The sequence below is a fragment of the Geotrypetes seraphini genome, chromosome 6 (assembly GCF_902459505.1).
Source record: "Geotrypetes seraphini chromosome 6, aGeoSer1.1, whole genome shotgun sequence".
NCBI classification, from domain to species: Eukaryota; Metazoa; Chordata; class Amphibia; order Gymnophiona; family Dermophiidae; genus Geotrypetes; species Geotrypetes seraphini.
The window spans coordinates 10,240,461-10,258,353 of record NC_047089.1 but is presented as its reverse complement, the minus strand read 5'-3'; the positions used below and the strand labels follow the sequence as shown (position 1 = coordinate 10,258,353).

Sequence of the window (17,893 nt, the reverse complement as noted above, 5' to 3'; positions counted from 1 at the left end):
GAAGGCAGCTGAGATTACTGAAAAGAGAAAGTTGATGTGCACTGGGTATATAGAAAGAAGAGATGGAAGTTATATTAGCAGCTAGGTACTAGAAATTCAGGTGGGAGGAACAGCCAGAAATAGCCAATTTGAGGAGGAGGATTCCCATGTTCACTGCATCTTTCAAAGTGCAGTGAGGAGGGGGATTCCTATGTTCCCTGAATCTGAGATTCAGCAGGCAGGCCTCCAATGTCAGAAGTAGCAACAATGAAGCTATCATGCACACACTGTGGACTCTTCCCACTGCCAAGAGCAGAGAACTCCTATTGGCTCTTTTGAAAGAGTCAGCTTGATAAACAGTGTAGAGCATAGTTGCCAGGTCCATGGTTTTCTCGCCCAATTGGGCTGCTTTGAAACGCTGGTTGCAGGAAATTTTGAGTAGCTGTGGGTTGCAGATTTTTGGGCTGGTTTTAGATTTTGGGGTGGTAATTTGGCCTGCATCATGGCATAACTTATGTTGGATGGAAAGGAGAAGGAAAGCTGTGGACTTGTTGGAGGGCGATCTCATGAGTTTGACAGTAGGATGGAGTGGTGGTGGAAGAGTTTGAAGGAGATCGCATAAAGAGAGCGGAAGCAAGAGGGAGGGAGAGGAGACCACGGGGAGGGAAGATCAATCCCTCCCCTTGTTCACGATTTGCTGTTCTCTGCCAGGTCCTGCCTACTTCCTGTTAAAAAATGATCAGCCCTAGGTACGCCACTGTCCGATCTCTACCCGTAGACTATTAGGGAACTTCCAGATCTGTGGAGCAATTTGAATCTGATTAGAAAGTGTTTTTTGTGGCTATGAATTTTGTTTTGTATCTTCTGTGAGTTTGTTCAGACGCTACTTTGTGGAGATTGACCCAACTGAAGTTAGTTGGGCTGAGAACTTTTCAGCACCCCCTCATACATTGGGCTGTTTTTAGGCTGCTTTTTCAAGGTAATTGGGCAGGATTTTTAAAAAAGTATCTGGCAACACTAGTGTAGAGAGAAGCCCAGAAAGCAGCTGGTGGGAGAAAGGTAAGGAAGCAGTTTTGGATAGAGAGAGGCAGCTTGTTTCTCTCTGGTTAATGCTTTTGTAGGAACTGACAGAGAATTTCTCTAAGCAGCTGGCTACTTCTATACATTAGCTCTGAGGATCAGTGTCCCAGAACTCAGAATATACTGGTGAAGGGGGACTTTCTATTTGTCCAATTTACTCTCCTTTTACCTGCATCCTGTGCACATAATCAGGCCAGGGGTTACACTATTAAAAAGGACAAAAAGTGGCTGCAGAAATTACAGGAATAAGGTTAAGGGACTTAAAAACTTTATTTTTATTGCTCTTTTTAACAAATCCACAGCGTACTCTTCCTAAAGTATTATATGACCCAGTTTAGCAGCTTTATGCGTCTTAAGATGAACATGTGAGCAATACTTACTACTTGGTATAGGCTTCGTAAACAGATGTTTCCGGAATGTGTTTACTTTACCAATACACCTATTAGCTTGTCTTTTGATTTCCATCCTGGGAATGAGGACCCCATTTATTATCAATGGGTTAGGGCAGGACTGCGGACCTTGGGGCAAGTGTGAGAATCTACAAGAGGAATATGGCCTTTTGAGCCATAATTCCTTTATTTACACACAATCATGCACATTTTTGCTTAGGAAGGCATTTTGGGATCTCAGTCTAAGTGAGACACTTAGAGAAAGCATTGCTCAAGGGTGCTGGAAAAAGGGGGGGTGGGGGTTCCCAGCTCTATTTGGCCCTATTGGGAAGAGAGGCTCCCCGGGACCCTTATAGGGAACAGTGGGAGGGAGACTTGGGTTGGCAAAGACAGGATAATATTTGGCCACGGATATATAAAAATTTGTTTGTTACCCGCTTCCTCTAATTTAATAGAAAATGGATATAAACTTTATTATCAGTGGTACATGATCCCATGTAAACTATCCTGCATATATGGACTCCCGGAGGACCTCTGCTGGAGGCGTTGTGGTCAGAGAAGGGACTTCCGCCATATTTGGTGGGACTGTCCTCTAGTGTGATACTACTGTCAGTTGGTTGGCCCGCTGCTGGTGAGCATTACTGGAAAACACTTTCCTGTGCTATCAGAATGTTGTTTACTTAATGCCACCCCTCCTGGCTATACTGCTTATGAACATCGTTTGGCAATATTTGTGTTCACAGTAGCACGGATAGCGCTCACCCGTTACTGGCGCTCAAATAAGATACCAGACTATGATAGCCTCCTGGGGTGCTTGTACTATATCCAATTCATATGCTAACTTACGGAATACTTTGCCTGCCTCTCATAGAACTTGGGACTGCTATGCAACATGGAGAGCAGGAAGTGCTTCCCAGATGGGACAGATCAAGTAACTCTATGCTACCTAGCCTTTTAGGATGTGTGATGACTCTGCCCGGGGAAGGGGGGACGGGAGGGAGAATGCATAATGTATCTTAATCTTGTTGTCTGTTTTGGTTTTGAATTAAAAATGCAATAAAGAAAGTTAAAAAAAAAATTCAAAAAATGATCGTAGGAAAAGAGGCTTGAAGGGGCCTGAAGGCCAATAACAAAAATAAAGTTGGGCTAAATACTGGAACACAAGGAAATCAAAGAATTATTTTAAAAACTATAAAAAGGACAGGAAGGAACAGAAAAGTAGAAAAGTCTGAAGTGCTGAAGAGAAAATTGAAGACACAGTTTCTCAGCTCTCTGGAAAATGAAGCGCCAACGTTAGGCGGGAAAGCACTAGCATGAACACGGTATAGGCACTGCCTAAAGATTAAAGTGACAGAGTAATTGGTAGTGTCCTTACCGGGTTCCGTGGATGACGTCACCCACATGTGAGAATATTATGCCTGCATGTGTCCTTGGAGGACAGACAAAATAAAATACTAACAGACCCACCCCCTTTTACAAGACCGTGATAGCAGTTTTTAGCACAGGCCGAGTGTCGGGAGCAGCGCAGAGCATTCAAACGTGCTGGTCTGTGCTCAAAACCACTATCGCGGTTTTGAAAAAAAGGGGGGAGGGAGTAAGAAAAAAATACAAAATGACAAAAAACAAGCAACAATACAGAACAGATAACAAAAATAAAAATCCAAAATAAACAGCAGAACAAAAAGCACAAAACAAAGGAAGGCCCCCCCCCAGACACAAAATTAACAAAAAGGAAAGGTTACAAGGAAAAAGATATTGTTGCCCTTGCTCTTAAATATATTTTGGCTGGTACCCAAGTTTTTTAAAAATAGTTTTTCACAGATTAATAATAATTATTAATAATAATAAAGTGTACATTTGCAACACAAAAAGGATATATTGATAAGTTTAAGAAGATTTGTAATGTAATGTAATTTATTTCTTATATACCGCTAAACTCCGTTAGGATTCTAAGCGGTTTACAGAAAAAATAGACAATAGGGTGCATTAAAATTATAAGTAAAATAGGTACTTAGATAGTCCCTTACTGTCCCGAAGGCTCACAATCTAACTAAAGTACCTAGAAAAATGACAATTAGTAGAGTAATGAAAAAATAAAAATAGAGATAGATGAGAAAGAATAAGAAAATAAACATTCTAATAAGACTACAATGGTCTAAAGGACTTTGAAAGGTTGAAAAAAAGAGGGGAGATAGGAAATAGAAGCAGAAGGGAGAACCGTTGAAACTATAGAATTCTTGGGAAATTTAAATGAAATTTAAATAATAAAGTAGGAAACAAAAACCAAGTGGCAAAACAATGAATGAGATTTAAAAGTAAAATATCATAAACTAAAAAAGAAAGTGAAAAATAAAAGCAAACAGTCAAGACTGAAGTCCAGCTTGAAATGACTTCACTGCTTTGGCTGCGAAACTTCTCCAGATGTCATCCTTGTCAGCAAACCGGAAGCCCCAAATCCAGTGTCTCCGGTCATCAACTTGTCTAAGATATTCATTCTCTTCGCCTGCATGTCAAATTCGCTGAATCTGTCTCCTTTCAGGAGTTTAATTTGGGGACCATTAACAGATTTTTGCAATGATTGATATAATTTTTCCCATAATAAGATATTGATAAAGGGGGGGTAGGTTTATTCTTTTTATCACAAAATAAAAATAAATTATAATATTTGTTATATTGTATGCAACTATTAAAAATAAGGGGAGGGAAAGGGATTATAATTGAATAATAGTTGATATAATTATTAAATATTATATGATGTCTAAAATTATAGTAAGGACTATATAATGATATGTTGTATTTACAGTAAGTTATGGAAATATCAAGTGTATACTTAATGCAATTGTATGAATTTTTATGATACACTTGTTGATATATGAAAAATGAATTTAAAAAAATAGTTTTTCACGTTTGACCCCATAGCCAGACAATTATGAAATTACGACAGAACAAAAATACTTTTAAGCATGTACAATAACTGAAACTTACTTGTGAAAAATTAAAGGAAGGTTGTGGTGTGCCCCATATAACAGGAGATCTTGTTGCTTCCTGGGTGCTGAAAAGTTTGCAGTTCAAGTACAAATTACACGGGGAGCATGTTTCTTTTTCCCAAGCTACAAAATCCTTCCCATCAGGGACCAGCAATATCAAATGCAGTAGCATGCTGTCACTCTCTTCTGCTGAGCCACCAGCATGTCTCATTAGGCTACTTGATTCAAATGATTGCCCAGACGCTGGCTGCTGGACCATACTGGAACAGGGCACGTCTATTGCTTTCTGATCCTTTTCATTGCTCTTCATTGGAGAATCGTGGCTTATTACCTTCACAAGGGGAGGAGGTTCTGCCTGTGTGAGGTCTCTGTCAGGTTCCAGAACTTTTACCCGAGGACTTGACACAGCATATGTAGACTGTTCAGCTGTGTAAGAAGACCTTGTACTGACACTTGTAAAGTCTTTGCTATTACACGAAAGCTCCAAGGACACCTGAATGAAATACAAAGACAGTCAGATTAGAATATTTAGCAGGAATGCTGATTAGAAAAAGTAAAACAGATTACCATACATTCAATACAGGCAGTCCCCGGGTTAAGAACGAGTTCCATTTTCTGTTGTAATATACACCGTCTAATGATTGGGGGGAGGGGGAGGTATATTTTACATTTTTCTTGTTGGAGAAATAATAGAGGAATGATGGGAGGGGAGGGTGGTAATTTTATGTATTGTAAGATAAATCAGAAAGATTGTCAAGTGATGTGTTTAATTGTATTGTTTTATTGTTTGTGCACTTGATGTAAGATTGAAAACGAATAAAGAATTTAAAAAAAAAAAAACGAGTTCCGTTTTTTTAAACATTTCTTAAGTTGAATTTTATGTAACTCGGATCCTGTACAGTACACAGTCTATAAAAACATTAAGCATTAAAGAAACAGTCATCAAAATAAAGTACTGTAGTTTAAATAGAAAACTAGACAGGTTTACACTTTTTGTTCTTCACCAGTCCAACTGTTCCCTCTTCACCACCACATCCACCATTTCTCCCTCTTATCTCTCTCTTCCCCATGCATCTGTACATCATGCGTCTCTCACCACCATGTCCAATATTTCTTTCTCCCTCCCTATGCCCAACAATTCACCTGTTTTTTTCATTTCTTTCCCTCTTACTCAGACAATTCTCCCTTTCTATTCCCTCCCCACTTCAGCATCCCTTTCCCTCACTTCCTCCATTCTTCCCTCACTTCCTCCATTCTTCCATCCTATGTCACAAGTTCATGCTCCCTCCCTCACTCCATTCTGTGTCCCATGTTCATGCTCCCTCTCTCCTTTCTTCCATCCTTTGTCTGATGTTTGTGCCCCCTCCCTCCCTTCCTGTCCCAACGTGCCCCTCATCGTCCCCTTCTGTTCCGCATCCCAAATTCATGCCTCCCACGGGTGTTTACCTCCTCTGGCCGGCTCCCTCCTCCCAGTCACACTTCTGCACGAGATCCACTGAACTGGAAGGGGGATGCTATACCAGACACAATACAGCTTCTCGTTATTCTAACTTAGTATGTCCCTGAATGCAGGAGCATATTGTGCTAGTGAGGGACCTTACATAATCAATTACATAACATAAAAATCAACTTCTAGACTGCATAACCTTGCAGATCTATGTGGTTTACAAAAGATTACATCAACTTACAACTGAGCGATCACAGAATTTAATTACCCCAAAATCTAGAGAATAAGTAAATCTTGAAACACTTTCTAAATTCCAGGTATGAGAAAAATATAAGAGATAATTGTTTGAAATTTTTTGCAGCCTGATATGAATGCATGCGTTCATGAAATCTTTTGAACTTGCAACCCTTTACTGATGGAAAAGCAAAAGAAAAAGAATGAATCAAATAAGCTGGAGATAGCTCTGACAAGACTTTATAATAGGCACAATTTTCAACAGTCCTGAGTTCCTTATTCTCTACAAAGTGAAGCAGAACCAGAGAACTTCTGCAGCTGGTGGAACTGCATGTTGGACTCTTCCAAACACTGAATTGGCAAGCATGCATCTGCAATCACATATCCAGACATTCCTTCATCCATCACCCTAAAGCCACATTGCCCTAAACTCCCCATACCCACTCCCCCAGAGAGAGAGCAGCAAGTCAGAGAGTGAGGGAGTAGTTGTAGATCCCATTTACAATATCAGTGGTGCAGCTGATGAGAGAAACCCATACTATTCAAACCAAAAACACAACAACAACTTGATCAGAGATTTTGGTCTCACTGACATCTAGGCTCGAGCAGTGGAACTTGTTGAATTAAAGTGTGCAAATCACAGATCAGAGGAAGCGTCACCAAGCCTTTTCCACCTTCTTCACCCATCAAAATGGGCTCTGCTTCTGTTTGAAGCAATTGGAATCGCCTGTAACCCAAAAGAGTGGCATCTCTTCATTGACAGCTCATCCAGGAGCCATGCTGCTCCATACCAGGAACAAGTACCCATCTCTTCCACTGGCTAACTCAGTGCACCTCAAAGAGGATTACAAGCATCAAGACTTTACTAGGCACCTTGAAGTATGATGAGTACAGCTGGAAGGTCATTGGAGACTTCAAAATGGTGGCATTCCTAATGGTCTCCAGGGCGGTTTTACCAAGTTTCCTGCTATCTCTGCCTGGGACTGGCCATAGCGGACCAAGTCCTCTATGGGGAGAAACAACATGTTTAGAATAGTGTTGCAGTTGATGGTATTATCTGGTTTTGATTACTGTAGTATGGCGTTCTTGGGAGTACCTGAGTCAGTTTTGTGTGAGTTACAGGTGACCCAGAATTCGGTGGTAAGATCGTTGTTCAAACTGGGTAGATGTGAACATGTGACAGACTTTTTTATAAAGTTATATTGGTTGAAGTTAAGGGACAGGATACATCACAAGTTGGCCCCCAAACATCTGGTCCAGAGTATCATGCCACATGAGTCGACTCACTTGCTTCGGTCTACTGAGCATTTGGACTTGTCTATCCCATCTGTGCGGGACTTGAGGCTTTCAACATCTAGGAATAATGTTTTTCACTGCATTGGCCCCAGGGAATGGAACAACCTTCCAGAATATATTCGCCATCAGCAGAATTTACAGAACTTTAAGAAAACATTGAAAAGACATTTGTTCTGTATGATAAAATATGGGGTATGAGAGTGCTCTAGGGAGGAGTAGTGGTGACTTTTGAGTACAGAGTGCGGGTCACTGTTGTATTCCTTAGTCTGCTTTGTTTTATTGGTTTTAATGATACTTGTTATTGTAGTGACTTGTATATAAAAAGCATTTTTATACTCTGATGTATTCCGATGCTTGCTGTTGAAGCAATTTGTATGTTACTTGTATTTTTATACATTGCATGCTTGTGTGTATTTTGGTTAAAGTGAGGGTTGTGTTGATGTGATTTGTATGTTAAATGTAATGTATTATTTTGTATGTAAAATTGTTACTTGCCCTGGATAAGGGCGGGAGATAAGTAAACAAACATCAAATGGGAACCATTGGTGGACCGCCGGAAGGTCCTGATACCACCACTGCACATCAAACTGGGCCTAATGAAACAATTTGTCAGAGCTCTAGATAAGGAGTCGGCAGCCTTCAAGTACCTTTAAGACATCTTCCCTAATCTGTCTACGTCAAAGGTAAAAGCTGGTGTCTTCGTTGGATCACAGTTAAAGAAGATCCTGGAGTGCAAAGAATTTTCCAAGAAGCTAATTAGGAAGGAGAAAGTGGTTTAGAACAGCTTTGTTGCAGTAGTTTGGAGTTTCCTGAGCAATCACAAGGCGGAAAACTACATGGAGTTGGTTGAGAATCTGGTGAAGAATTAAAGTAAAATGGGCTATAGAATGTCTGTCAAAGTCCATGTCCTTGATGCTCATCTTGAGACATTCAAGAAGAACATAGGAACATACTCAAAGGAGCAAGGTGAGCGCTACCACAAGGATATACTGGACTTTGAACACCGCTATCAAGGACAATATAATGAGAACATGTTGGGAGACTACATCTGGAGGCTGATTCGTGAAAGTGACTAACAATATAATCACAAATCTCAAAAAACTACTCACTTCTAAATCTTCTGTGGTAATTGTTGTATAGCTTCAATATAAATACATGTTAATTGTGATTCATACGTTGCTTTGTTATGACTTTATAAAAATGAAAAGATGAAAAATTGCAAAATGTGTCTATCCTGGTCACAAAAGTAAAGTTTTATGGATATAACAGATACTTTCTATACTTTATAGGCATCAGCAATTAGGAAATTACACTTCCTGCCCAAGAACAAAAATCGTGTAACATAGTGAAATTTATTTGTAATACCTTTAATGGTCCAATTTGAGTTTTCTCATTTGTTCCCTCCACCAACTGCACCGGGAGATCACTTCTCAAGGCTAGAAGCTCGGACTGAATAACATTCCGCAGTGAGAGTGCGGCAGTGCCAATCGGCTCTGGCTGTTTAAGAGGAAAAACTGGATATAACAACATCCAAGATCTTATCAACATATGAATGAATTTCTTTGGCATTTTCAAATGGTTGTTTCCATCAGCATATTTTCTTTACACTTCTCCCTCCATATTTGCGAATACCATATCTACGGATTCGCTTATTCACAGTTTTAAATAAAAAAATGCATTTTCATTTTTCAGGCTATTTTAAGCCCTGTAAGCCCCCCTTAACCTTTTCCTATCGTGTGTCCCGGATGACGGGACATTCCAAAAAATATTGTTGCCATCGTATGTCCCATGGCATGGGACATACAGTACACCTTCTACCTATCATTTGTCCCATCTATTGGGCCATTGTGTTTACAATAGCCGTAAATGATAACGGTGAATAATACAAAACTTTGCTAAAATAATTACGATTGGAACCAGCGTAACGTAAAATCTATTACAATAGGAAAAGGTTAAGCCTTACCTGGTGGTCTAGTGGATTTTCAGGGCAGGAGCGATCTTCCCACACTCCTGCCTCGTGCAAATCGCTCACAGGAAATGGCTCGAGAGACTACGGGAGCTCAAGGCAGCCATTTCCTGTGAGCGATCAGCACGGGGCAAGAGCGTGGGAAGATCGCTCCTGCCACGAAAACCCGCTAGACCACCAGGTAAGGCTTAAGGGGGGGCTTTCAGGGCTTAAAACACATTACATTACATTAGGGATTTCTATTCCGCCATCGCCGGGGGAATAGCCGGTGGAAGCAGGGGTTAGGGGCAGAACCGGCTCGAATATTATTCGTGGTTTTTTTAATATTCACGGGCTGGCTCTGCCCCTAACCCCCTTGAATATGGAGGGGGAAGTGTATATTACTCCAACACTCTGACAGAACTGTATGCTTTTTATGTATTCTTTGTGAAACATATTAGACTAGGTTAGAATAAGTCCATCTATTTTAGTAAACAGAATGATACAAGTGCATGGTTCTGTTCGCAAAAGAATGCACCTTGGATTTCTAGGTACTCCAGAATGTAGTACACCTTTACAAACTTCTGTTATAATTATTATCAGTGCTAAAGGCACTGTAAATACCACTGTCTAAAACAAAACATTATTCCTTCTCCTCTTTAGAGAAATCCATGAGGTGCAACTGCTTCAGCTACTATGCACATTGTTTTAACAACAGACGTAGTTGTGACAATGTTAAGAAAACCTAGATACCACTGTACTGTTTTTAAATGCCATCTCACAGCAATTGGTACGTGCAATTCTCTCTTTTGGATTTAAAAAGAACGACAAACACTAAAATGCATTGGAACAGCAGTGACCGGATGACCATCCAGCTGCAAATAAAGAACAGGTGAGTCAGCGCTAGGAATTTTTTTTTTAAATTCCTGTATTCAAAGATTTGAAGCATAAGAACATAAGATTTGCCGCTGCTGGGTCAGATCAGTGGTCCATCGTGCCCAGCAGTCTGCTCATGCGGCGGCCCTTAGGTCAAAGACCAGTGCCCTATTTAAGTCTAGTCTTATTTGCGTCTGTGTCATTCCAGGAGGAACTTATCCAACCTTGTCTTGAATCCCTGAAGGGACCAAAGGTACATTAAGCCCAGTATCCTGTTTTCAACCGTGGCCAATCCAGGTTTCAAGCACCTGGCAGGATCACAAAGAGTAGGCAGATTCCATGCTACATAAGACCATAAATAAGCAGTGGCTGCCCCAGGTCTAACTTAAGGAAAAATTTCTTATCTGCCAATTTTGTTTTCTCACATCCTATTAGATTAGTGCAGAATGAATGGGTTATGCCCCTTTATCAGGAGATCAAGACAAAGCTTGTGACCCCCATATCCATGAAGTTCCAATCAACTTAGTACTTTCTATAACAAAGCATAAGGAGACAATTCTTTCCCACTCCCCATTACCTCAAGAACAGTAGGAGAGAAACTAGATCCATTTCATGACCACCTGAAACACATACCAGAAAGCCCACGAACACAGAAAAACCACAAACCACAAAATTAGCTGCAAACATAAATCAGGAGAAACCTACTGTACATCAGGATAGGACGCTGGACTAGACTGGTAGGATTAAGAATGTCTCTTTCCTTATTGTCCCACAAGACCAGTCCAGAACAAATGGGATGTAACACAGCACACCAACTAGTAAAGGAAATACTGTATATAATTTAGCAAATCATAGCTTCTTTTTTTGGCCAAATAGTGCATTGTTAGTGGATATGTTAAACACACATAATATTATAAAGGTTGTCAATGTCAGTGTAAAGGCCAAGGGACAATCCACAGCTTATTAGTGACTTTGAGAAAAGGTCAAGAAGGAAATAAACCCTACACTCCAGTCATTAATCTAGAGACCCTGAGCTAATTCCTGTTAAGATCATAAGCAAAACACCCATTTACTCTGCCTCTTTAATTAACAGACCATTAATTACATAATTGCTATTACGCTATTTTTATTTTGCGAATCGCCTTTACTTTGAAACTAGAAAGGGACTACAATATCTAACAGGACAGAAACCATACTCATATACATGGTAGGGGTAGAGGAGGGGGAAGGCTAGGGAAACAGTGATAGCAGTTAAACCCCAAATCAACTAGAATCCAAAGCATTCTGAAAAAGCCACATTTTTAAAGAAGACTTGAAACTCTTAAAGGAGAGTTCCGCTCTGATTTGGAAGGGAATTCTGGAGAAAAAGGGCCATGGAGAAGAGGGCTCAGTGTCTAGTGGATTCTGGGCAGAAGTAGACAGTGATCATTTATAGAACATAGTCTAACTGGTGAATATGAGATGAAAAGAGTAAACAGATAAAGAGGGAGACCAAGTCTGAAAGCTTTAAAACAAAGAGCAAAAAGCCAGTGATTTTTATAAAGCAAAGGTTTAACACAGGGGTGTCCAACCTGCGGCCCCGTGAAGCATTTTGTGCAGCCCCGGTTGAAGGCGATGCAGTGTTTTCCTCTGGTGCCCCCGGGTGTTTACCGTCTTGCCAGCTCCCTCCTCTGTCTTGCTGCAGCGTTTGGCCCCAGAAAGCACAGTTATTTACCGTAACAGGTGTTATCCAGGGACAGCAGGCACATATTCTTGACTGATGGGTGACGGCACTGACGGAGCCCCAGTACGGACAATTTTAGAGTGATTGCACTCTAAGAACTTAGAAAGTTCTAGCAGGCCGCACCGCGCACGCGCGAGTGCCTTCCCGCCTGACGGAGGCGCGCGGTCCCCAGTTAGGATAAGCCAGCTAAGAAGCCAACCCGGGGAGGTGGGTGGGACGCAAGAATATCTGCCTGCTGTCCCTGGATAACACCTGTTACAGTAAGTAACTGTGCTTTATCCCAGGACAAGCAGGCAGCATATTCTTAACACATGGGTGACCTCCAAGCTAACAAAAAGAGGGATGGAGGGAAGGTTGGCCATTAGGAAAATAAATTTTGTACAACAGATTGGCCGAAGTGTCCATCCCGTCTGGAGAATGCATCCAGACAATAGTGAGATGTAAAAGTATGAACTGAGGAAAGCCAAAAGGTTGGACACCCCTAGTTTAACATGATCCGATTTACGTGCATGACAGATAATTAATACATCAATTGCCAGATACAGTATATTTCAATCCTTTAATAATACATATATTGCTTAATTATCAAATATAATGATCAACTCCTTATTTTATCCATTAACAACCTGTTGCCTCAGAACTGTCTAACCTTTTCTGAAAAAAAGCTTTATTGACTTTCCAAATAACGAACAGCTTTGAAGGAAAGTCAGCAAAATTCTTGACACAATATGTAAAAGAAGCCCATTGATTTACCTTCCTCTGGGCTCCCTTCCTCAAAAAGATCCTGAAGGTTAGGTCTGAATTCCACCATTGCTCAATCATTATCCCACTAAATTGTACAGGGAATACAAAGCGCTGCTGAAAGTTTACCACTGAAAGAAAAAATCAGAGCTAATTTTGGCAGCTTTAGAGATCAGAAAGACAACTACATTTGGCATCAAAATAGTTCAAAACCAAGGAGAAAAATAAGGACAGTGTGTTCTTCCCCGGGGTTAATTTGATAAGTGGCCTGAGGGTTTTAACATGCATAAAAGTGGGCACTTGGAAAACAATGCCGATTTTTATGCAATATTCCCCAAATTCTATAAAGGTTGCCTTAATTTGGACACAATACTGAGATGTGCACACAACTTAATTAGTTAACAAGCCAATTACAGTCAATAGCTGGATGCTTTCAATTAGTGCTAATTGGAGCTAATCTGGATTTGCTCTCATATCTTCCTGTGTGCCCTAAATCCTACAGCACCTAACTCATAAGGAGGCATGTTCATGGGAGGGGATGGATGGTCAGGGGTGTTCTGAAAATTTGCATGCAGTGTTATAGAATAGCATCGTTTCTATGCACAAATCCCAGCCCAAGCAAAGATCCTGCTGCTCTCGCCAGCACTTCAGAACGATGACTCCCCAGTACAAGAAGAGGATTGACTGTATCAAGGGAAGGAATCCCCAGGCTAAGTGGAATTTTCTGCCAGCCTGTGGGAGAATCCCATGTCTCTTAACGACTCTTCATAGTAACATAGTCAGTGATGGCAGATAAAGACCCGAATGGTCCATCCAGTTTGCCCAACCACACACATTCTATAAATTAATCATTAGTCCTTTTTCTTAGATATTTCTAAGCCAGAAATCCAGAGTCCTGCCCGGTGGTGTGCTTAGGTTCCATCTACTGGAGTCTCCGTCAAAGCTCACGCCAGCCCATTTTAACCATCCCCAGCCTGTCCTCAACTAAATGTCCATATACGGGACACAGACCATGCAAGCCTGCCCAGTACTGGCCTTAGTTTCTTCAATATATACCCATTATTTTCTGATTACAGATCCTCTGTGTTCATCCTACACTTGTTTGAACCCTGTCACCATTTCCCTCTCCACCACCTCCCTCAGGAGGGCATTCCATGCATCATATTTATTTACTTAATTAAAAAATTTATATACTACTTAAAGATCTAAGCAGTTTGCAATTAATATACAAAATAGATTAAAAACAAGACATCACATGTTAAACAACAATAATCTTACTTCTTCCATTGCTAACCAAACTTATTTCATTCACATTTACTACGTTACTATGTTATGTTACATGAACGCATCAACAAACAGTTGTGTCTTCAAAGGTTTTTAAAAAAATATCTCTCTAGTTTACATATGAACTACAAGGAAGGGACTCCCTAAACCGGGGGTCGGCAACCTGCGGCTCCAGAGCCGCATGCGGCTCTTTTCCACCTTTGCTGCGGCTCCGGTAGTGTGTCACGCAGGCATGCACCTTACAAGTCCAGCGTCGCGGCGGGAAATAGCCATGCTGAGCAGTGAGCTCAGCACATACACAGATGAAAGCCTTGCTTGCTGATTGGTTCGGCGGCCCCGCCCCGCAGTGCCGCCGGACCAATCAGCAAGCAAGGCTTTCATCTGTGTAGTGCTGAGCTCACTGCTCAGCATGGCTATTTCCCGCCGCGACGCTGGACTTGTAAGGTGCACGCCTGAAAAAGAAATCATCCTGGCCGGGGTCGGTGTCATGCTCCGGAGATCTACAGCCTTCCTATCTCCCTCTCCCTTCTACCTGCTTCCGGCCACATCCCCTGCTCCGCGGCTCTCTTCGGCAACTCAGCAGCAGCGATCGACACAAGCTTCTGACGTCGGGGCCTACCCTCTGCGAGTCCCGCTTGTTTCAACTTCCTTTTTCCACAAAGGCGGGACTCGTAGAGGGAAGGCCTCGATGTCGGCAGCTTGTCTTGATCACTGCTGCTGATGAGTTGCTGAAGAGAGCCGCGGAGCAGGGGGGTGTTGCCAGGTGCAGGTAGAAGGGAGAGGGCCAGATGCAGGACTCGTGGGTGAGGGAGGAGAAGAGAGAGAGAAAGAGAGAGGGGAGGGAAACAAAAGGAAATCTTTCATACTGGGCTGGGCCGGAGTGGAGGGAGGGTGGAAAGATTCTAGCTACAGGGTGCAGTAACAAAGGAAAAGGGGGGGAAAGCTGAAAATGGAGATAGTGACACAAAGAAGAGAAAGGGTAAGCAGGACCTACTGAATAAGGATAGAGATACAGAGGGGACATGAAGAGGAGGTGAAATAGAGACATAGAAGTAATGCTGAAAAAGTGGGGGGGGGGAGATAGACATTGAAAGGACAAATGGTGAACATGGCGTAAAGATAAGGACAGAGACAAATGAAGATTCTGAAAAAGTGGTGAGATAGGGATATAGGTGAGATGGACACAAAGAAGGGTGATGCTGGAAAATAGGTGGAATGGTAATTCTGACAGACACAGAAGGGAAATGCTGGATCAAGGAGAGATGGGGCTCAGGCTGGATGGAATGAGGAGAAATGCCTTGTTGGCCCGGAACTTCCTCTCCTACGTCAGAATTGACGTCAGGGAGCGGAATGCTGGTCAGCGCAACACTTCTGCAGGGAAAGCTTGGGACGGCGGTGGCTTGGGGGCTGTTCCCCGATTGCGGTGGCAGCAAACCGAGTGGCTTGGGGGAGGGCACGGAGACAGAAAGAAGGGGGAACAGGGAGACAGAAAGAAAAAGTTGGGGGAGAGAATGAGGTCTGGAGGAGAGGAAACATACAGGAGGCTGAAAGAAAGGAAGAAAGATTGGATGCACAGTCAGAAGAAGAAAGTGCAACCAGAGACTCATGAAATCACCAAATAGCAAAGGTAGGAAAAATGATTTTATTTTCAATTTAGTGATCCTGTATATAGCATTAAGATAAGAAACAATATATGCAGTGTTAGATTTGTTTTATAATGGTTTTGCGGCTCCAAGTTTTTTTTTCTTTTCGAAAACGGGTCCAAGTGGCTCTTTATGTCTTAAAGGTTGCAGACCCCTGCCCTAAACCAAACTAGCTGCACTCTTCATCTAGGATATCAAAAGGAAAATTTCCTGCCTGCCACTTACAACAGTGGTTCCCAACCCTGTCCTGGAGGAACACCAGGCCAATTGGGTTTTCAGGCTAACCCTAATGAATATGCATGAAGCAAATTTGCATGCCTATCACTTCCATCATATGCAAATCTCTCTCATGCATATTCATTAGGGCTAGCCTGAAAACCCGATTGGCCTGATGTTCCTCCAGGACAGGGTTGGGAATCACTGACTTACAAGACAGTTTAGTATTTCATCTACTATTTCATAGAGTACATTCAAATTTCCTTGAATTTGGGCTGCAGCTAGGTGGCTTCTGTTACTCAGCCACAAGTCTCCAGTCTCTGGAACACAGAGTTAAGGGTCTGAATCCTGGAAACTTCCCATGATCCCAGTTCCCTAGGCTTTTTCCCTAGTATCCAGCCCAATCATTGCAATAACAGTCCTCTAGCTGAGAAATGCAAGGCTTTTAATTTTTTTTTTTTTTTTTTTTGCCCATTATTTTTTATTTTCAAATTTTTCATAAAGTGTACAAAATATTAAAATACAATTAATGAATACACAATATCACTTTTATATCTAATACATCATATTCTAAATATATTTTTCCCCCTCTCCCTCCCCCCACCCTTCTATTACTTTTCAATCATACATTACATATTATATATCATATTATAGTATACTATGTAAATATTATTTTCACTACCTCCCCTCTATGTGTGTCTTAAAGAAAATATTGAAAAGAAGAAAAGAAGAAGAAAAATCCTACTATTTATTCATTGCAATATTTTGTCAATGGCCCCCATATTTTTATAAATTTAGTATATGTCCCTCTTTGTATTGCTATTACTCTTTCCATTTTGAATATATGACATATTGTATTCCACCAAAATGTATAATTTAGGTTATTATAATTCTTCCAATTGTTGGTTATATGCTGAATGGCAACCCCTGTCATAATTAATAAAAGCTTATTATTTTCTGGTGAAATTTGACTTTTTTTTCTCATCATTCCAAATAACACTGTATCATATGATATTTCTATATGATTTTCCATCAATTTATTAATTTGTGGCCAAATTGCATTCCAAAAACTTTTAATGTAGGGACAATGATACAGTAAATTTTGCCAAAAGGTGCTGCTATTAGGCTACGAGGAGGCCTTCCCTCCCAGGAAGAACCTGAAGACTGGGAACTAGGTCTTAGAATCACACTTATGTTTGGGTCAAAATTAACAGATCATTACAAATCAAAAAATTACAATTTTAAAGCAGAGGATGCAGCTCATACCTCCATTTGAAATCTTGCTAGAAGCTACGCGAGTGATTTCTGTTGCTAAGGAAATCTGTCCTGCTGTATTCTTTGAAGATGCGACAGGAAAGTGATATTCTACAAAAAAAGTCCTAAAACAAAATATAATGTAAATCTTAAAAAAATAAAAATCACAGATCAGATGGTTTTCATCTCACCATCATGTTTGTTACTGTTAAATGTCCTCTGTGTACACATCCCCTCTTTCTTATAAGTATTACTATTTATAAGCATCTCTCCTATTCTTATTTTATCATTTTATTGTAAACCAGCTAGATACCAGTTGATGGTCGGTATATTAAAAATTAATAATGCAATACATTGCATAAGGTACTCATATAAATCAGGAAACTAGCTTGCCACTAATGTCACAGTGATTTAACAAAATCAAAAGCAGAATATACAGTATATGTAGGTCAAGTCCAGAACTATAAAGAAATCATATATGTTGCAAAAGGTAGGAGAGAGCCTCAGAATAATGTGGTTAATATTAATCTTACCATGTAAGCAGCTTCTTATTGCCACTAATATTTTAATTAGCTACTGCAATTGTTGGCTTACACCTCCAGTGTTAAAAGGTCCAATATGTGCCATGCCTAATGTGCTCAACTGTTCCCAACCCGAAATAAGCATCCCTGTGTCAACACCAATAAATGTGCGAAGAAATGGCAGGCCACAAAAAAGGGCTCTCAAAGTTAGGCACCATAATGGCAATTCAGGCACTTCTCTCCGGATGTGCCAACTCCCCTCAGTGTTTGACACATCA

At 40.9% G+C, this 17,893-nt stretch overlaps 1 protein-coding gene across 3 annotated transcripts in view; it reads right to left on the bottom strand.

The window, feature by feature from the left end:
• Positions 1–17,893, bottom strand: part of C2CD3 (C2 domain containing 3 centriole elongation regulator) — a 224,922-nt gene that overhangs the window by 148,600 nt on the left and 58,429 nt on the right. For all 3 annotated transcript variants that reach the window (XM_033947874.1, XM_033947875.1, XM_033947876.1), the window contains 4 exons: positions 17,107–17,219; positions 12,710–12,828; positions 8,778–8,909; positions 4,434–4,928 (listed from right to left, as the gene is read on the bottom strand). In XM_033947874.1, coding sequence (XP_033803765.1) covers positions 4,434–4,928; positions 8,778–8,909; positions 12,710–12,828; positions 17,107–17,219 — 859 coding nt within the window. The remainder of the gene's footprint in view (positions 1–4,433; positions 4,929–8,777; positions 8,910–12,709; positions 12,829–17,106; positions 17,220–17,893) is intronic.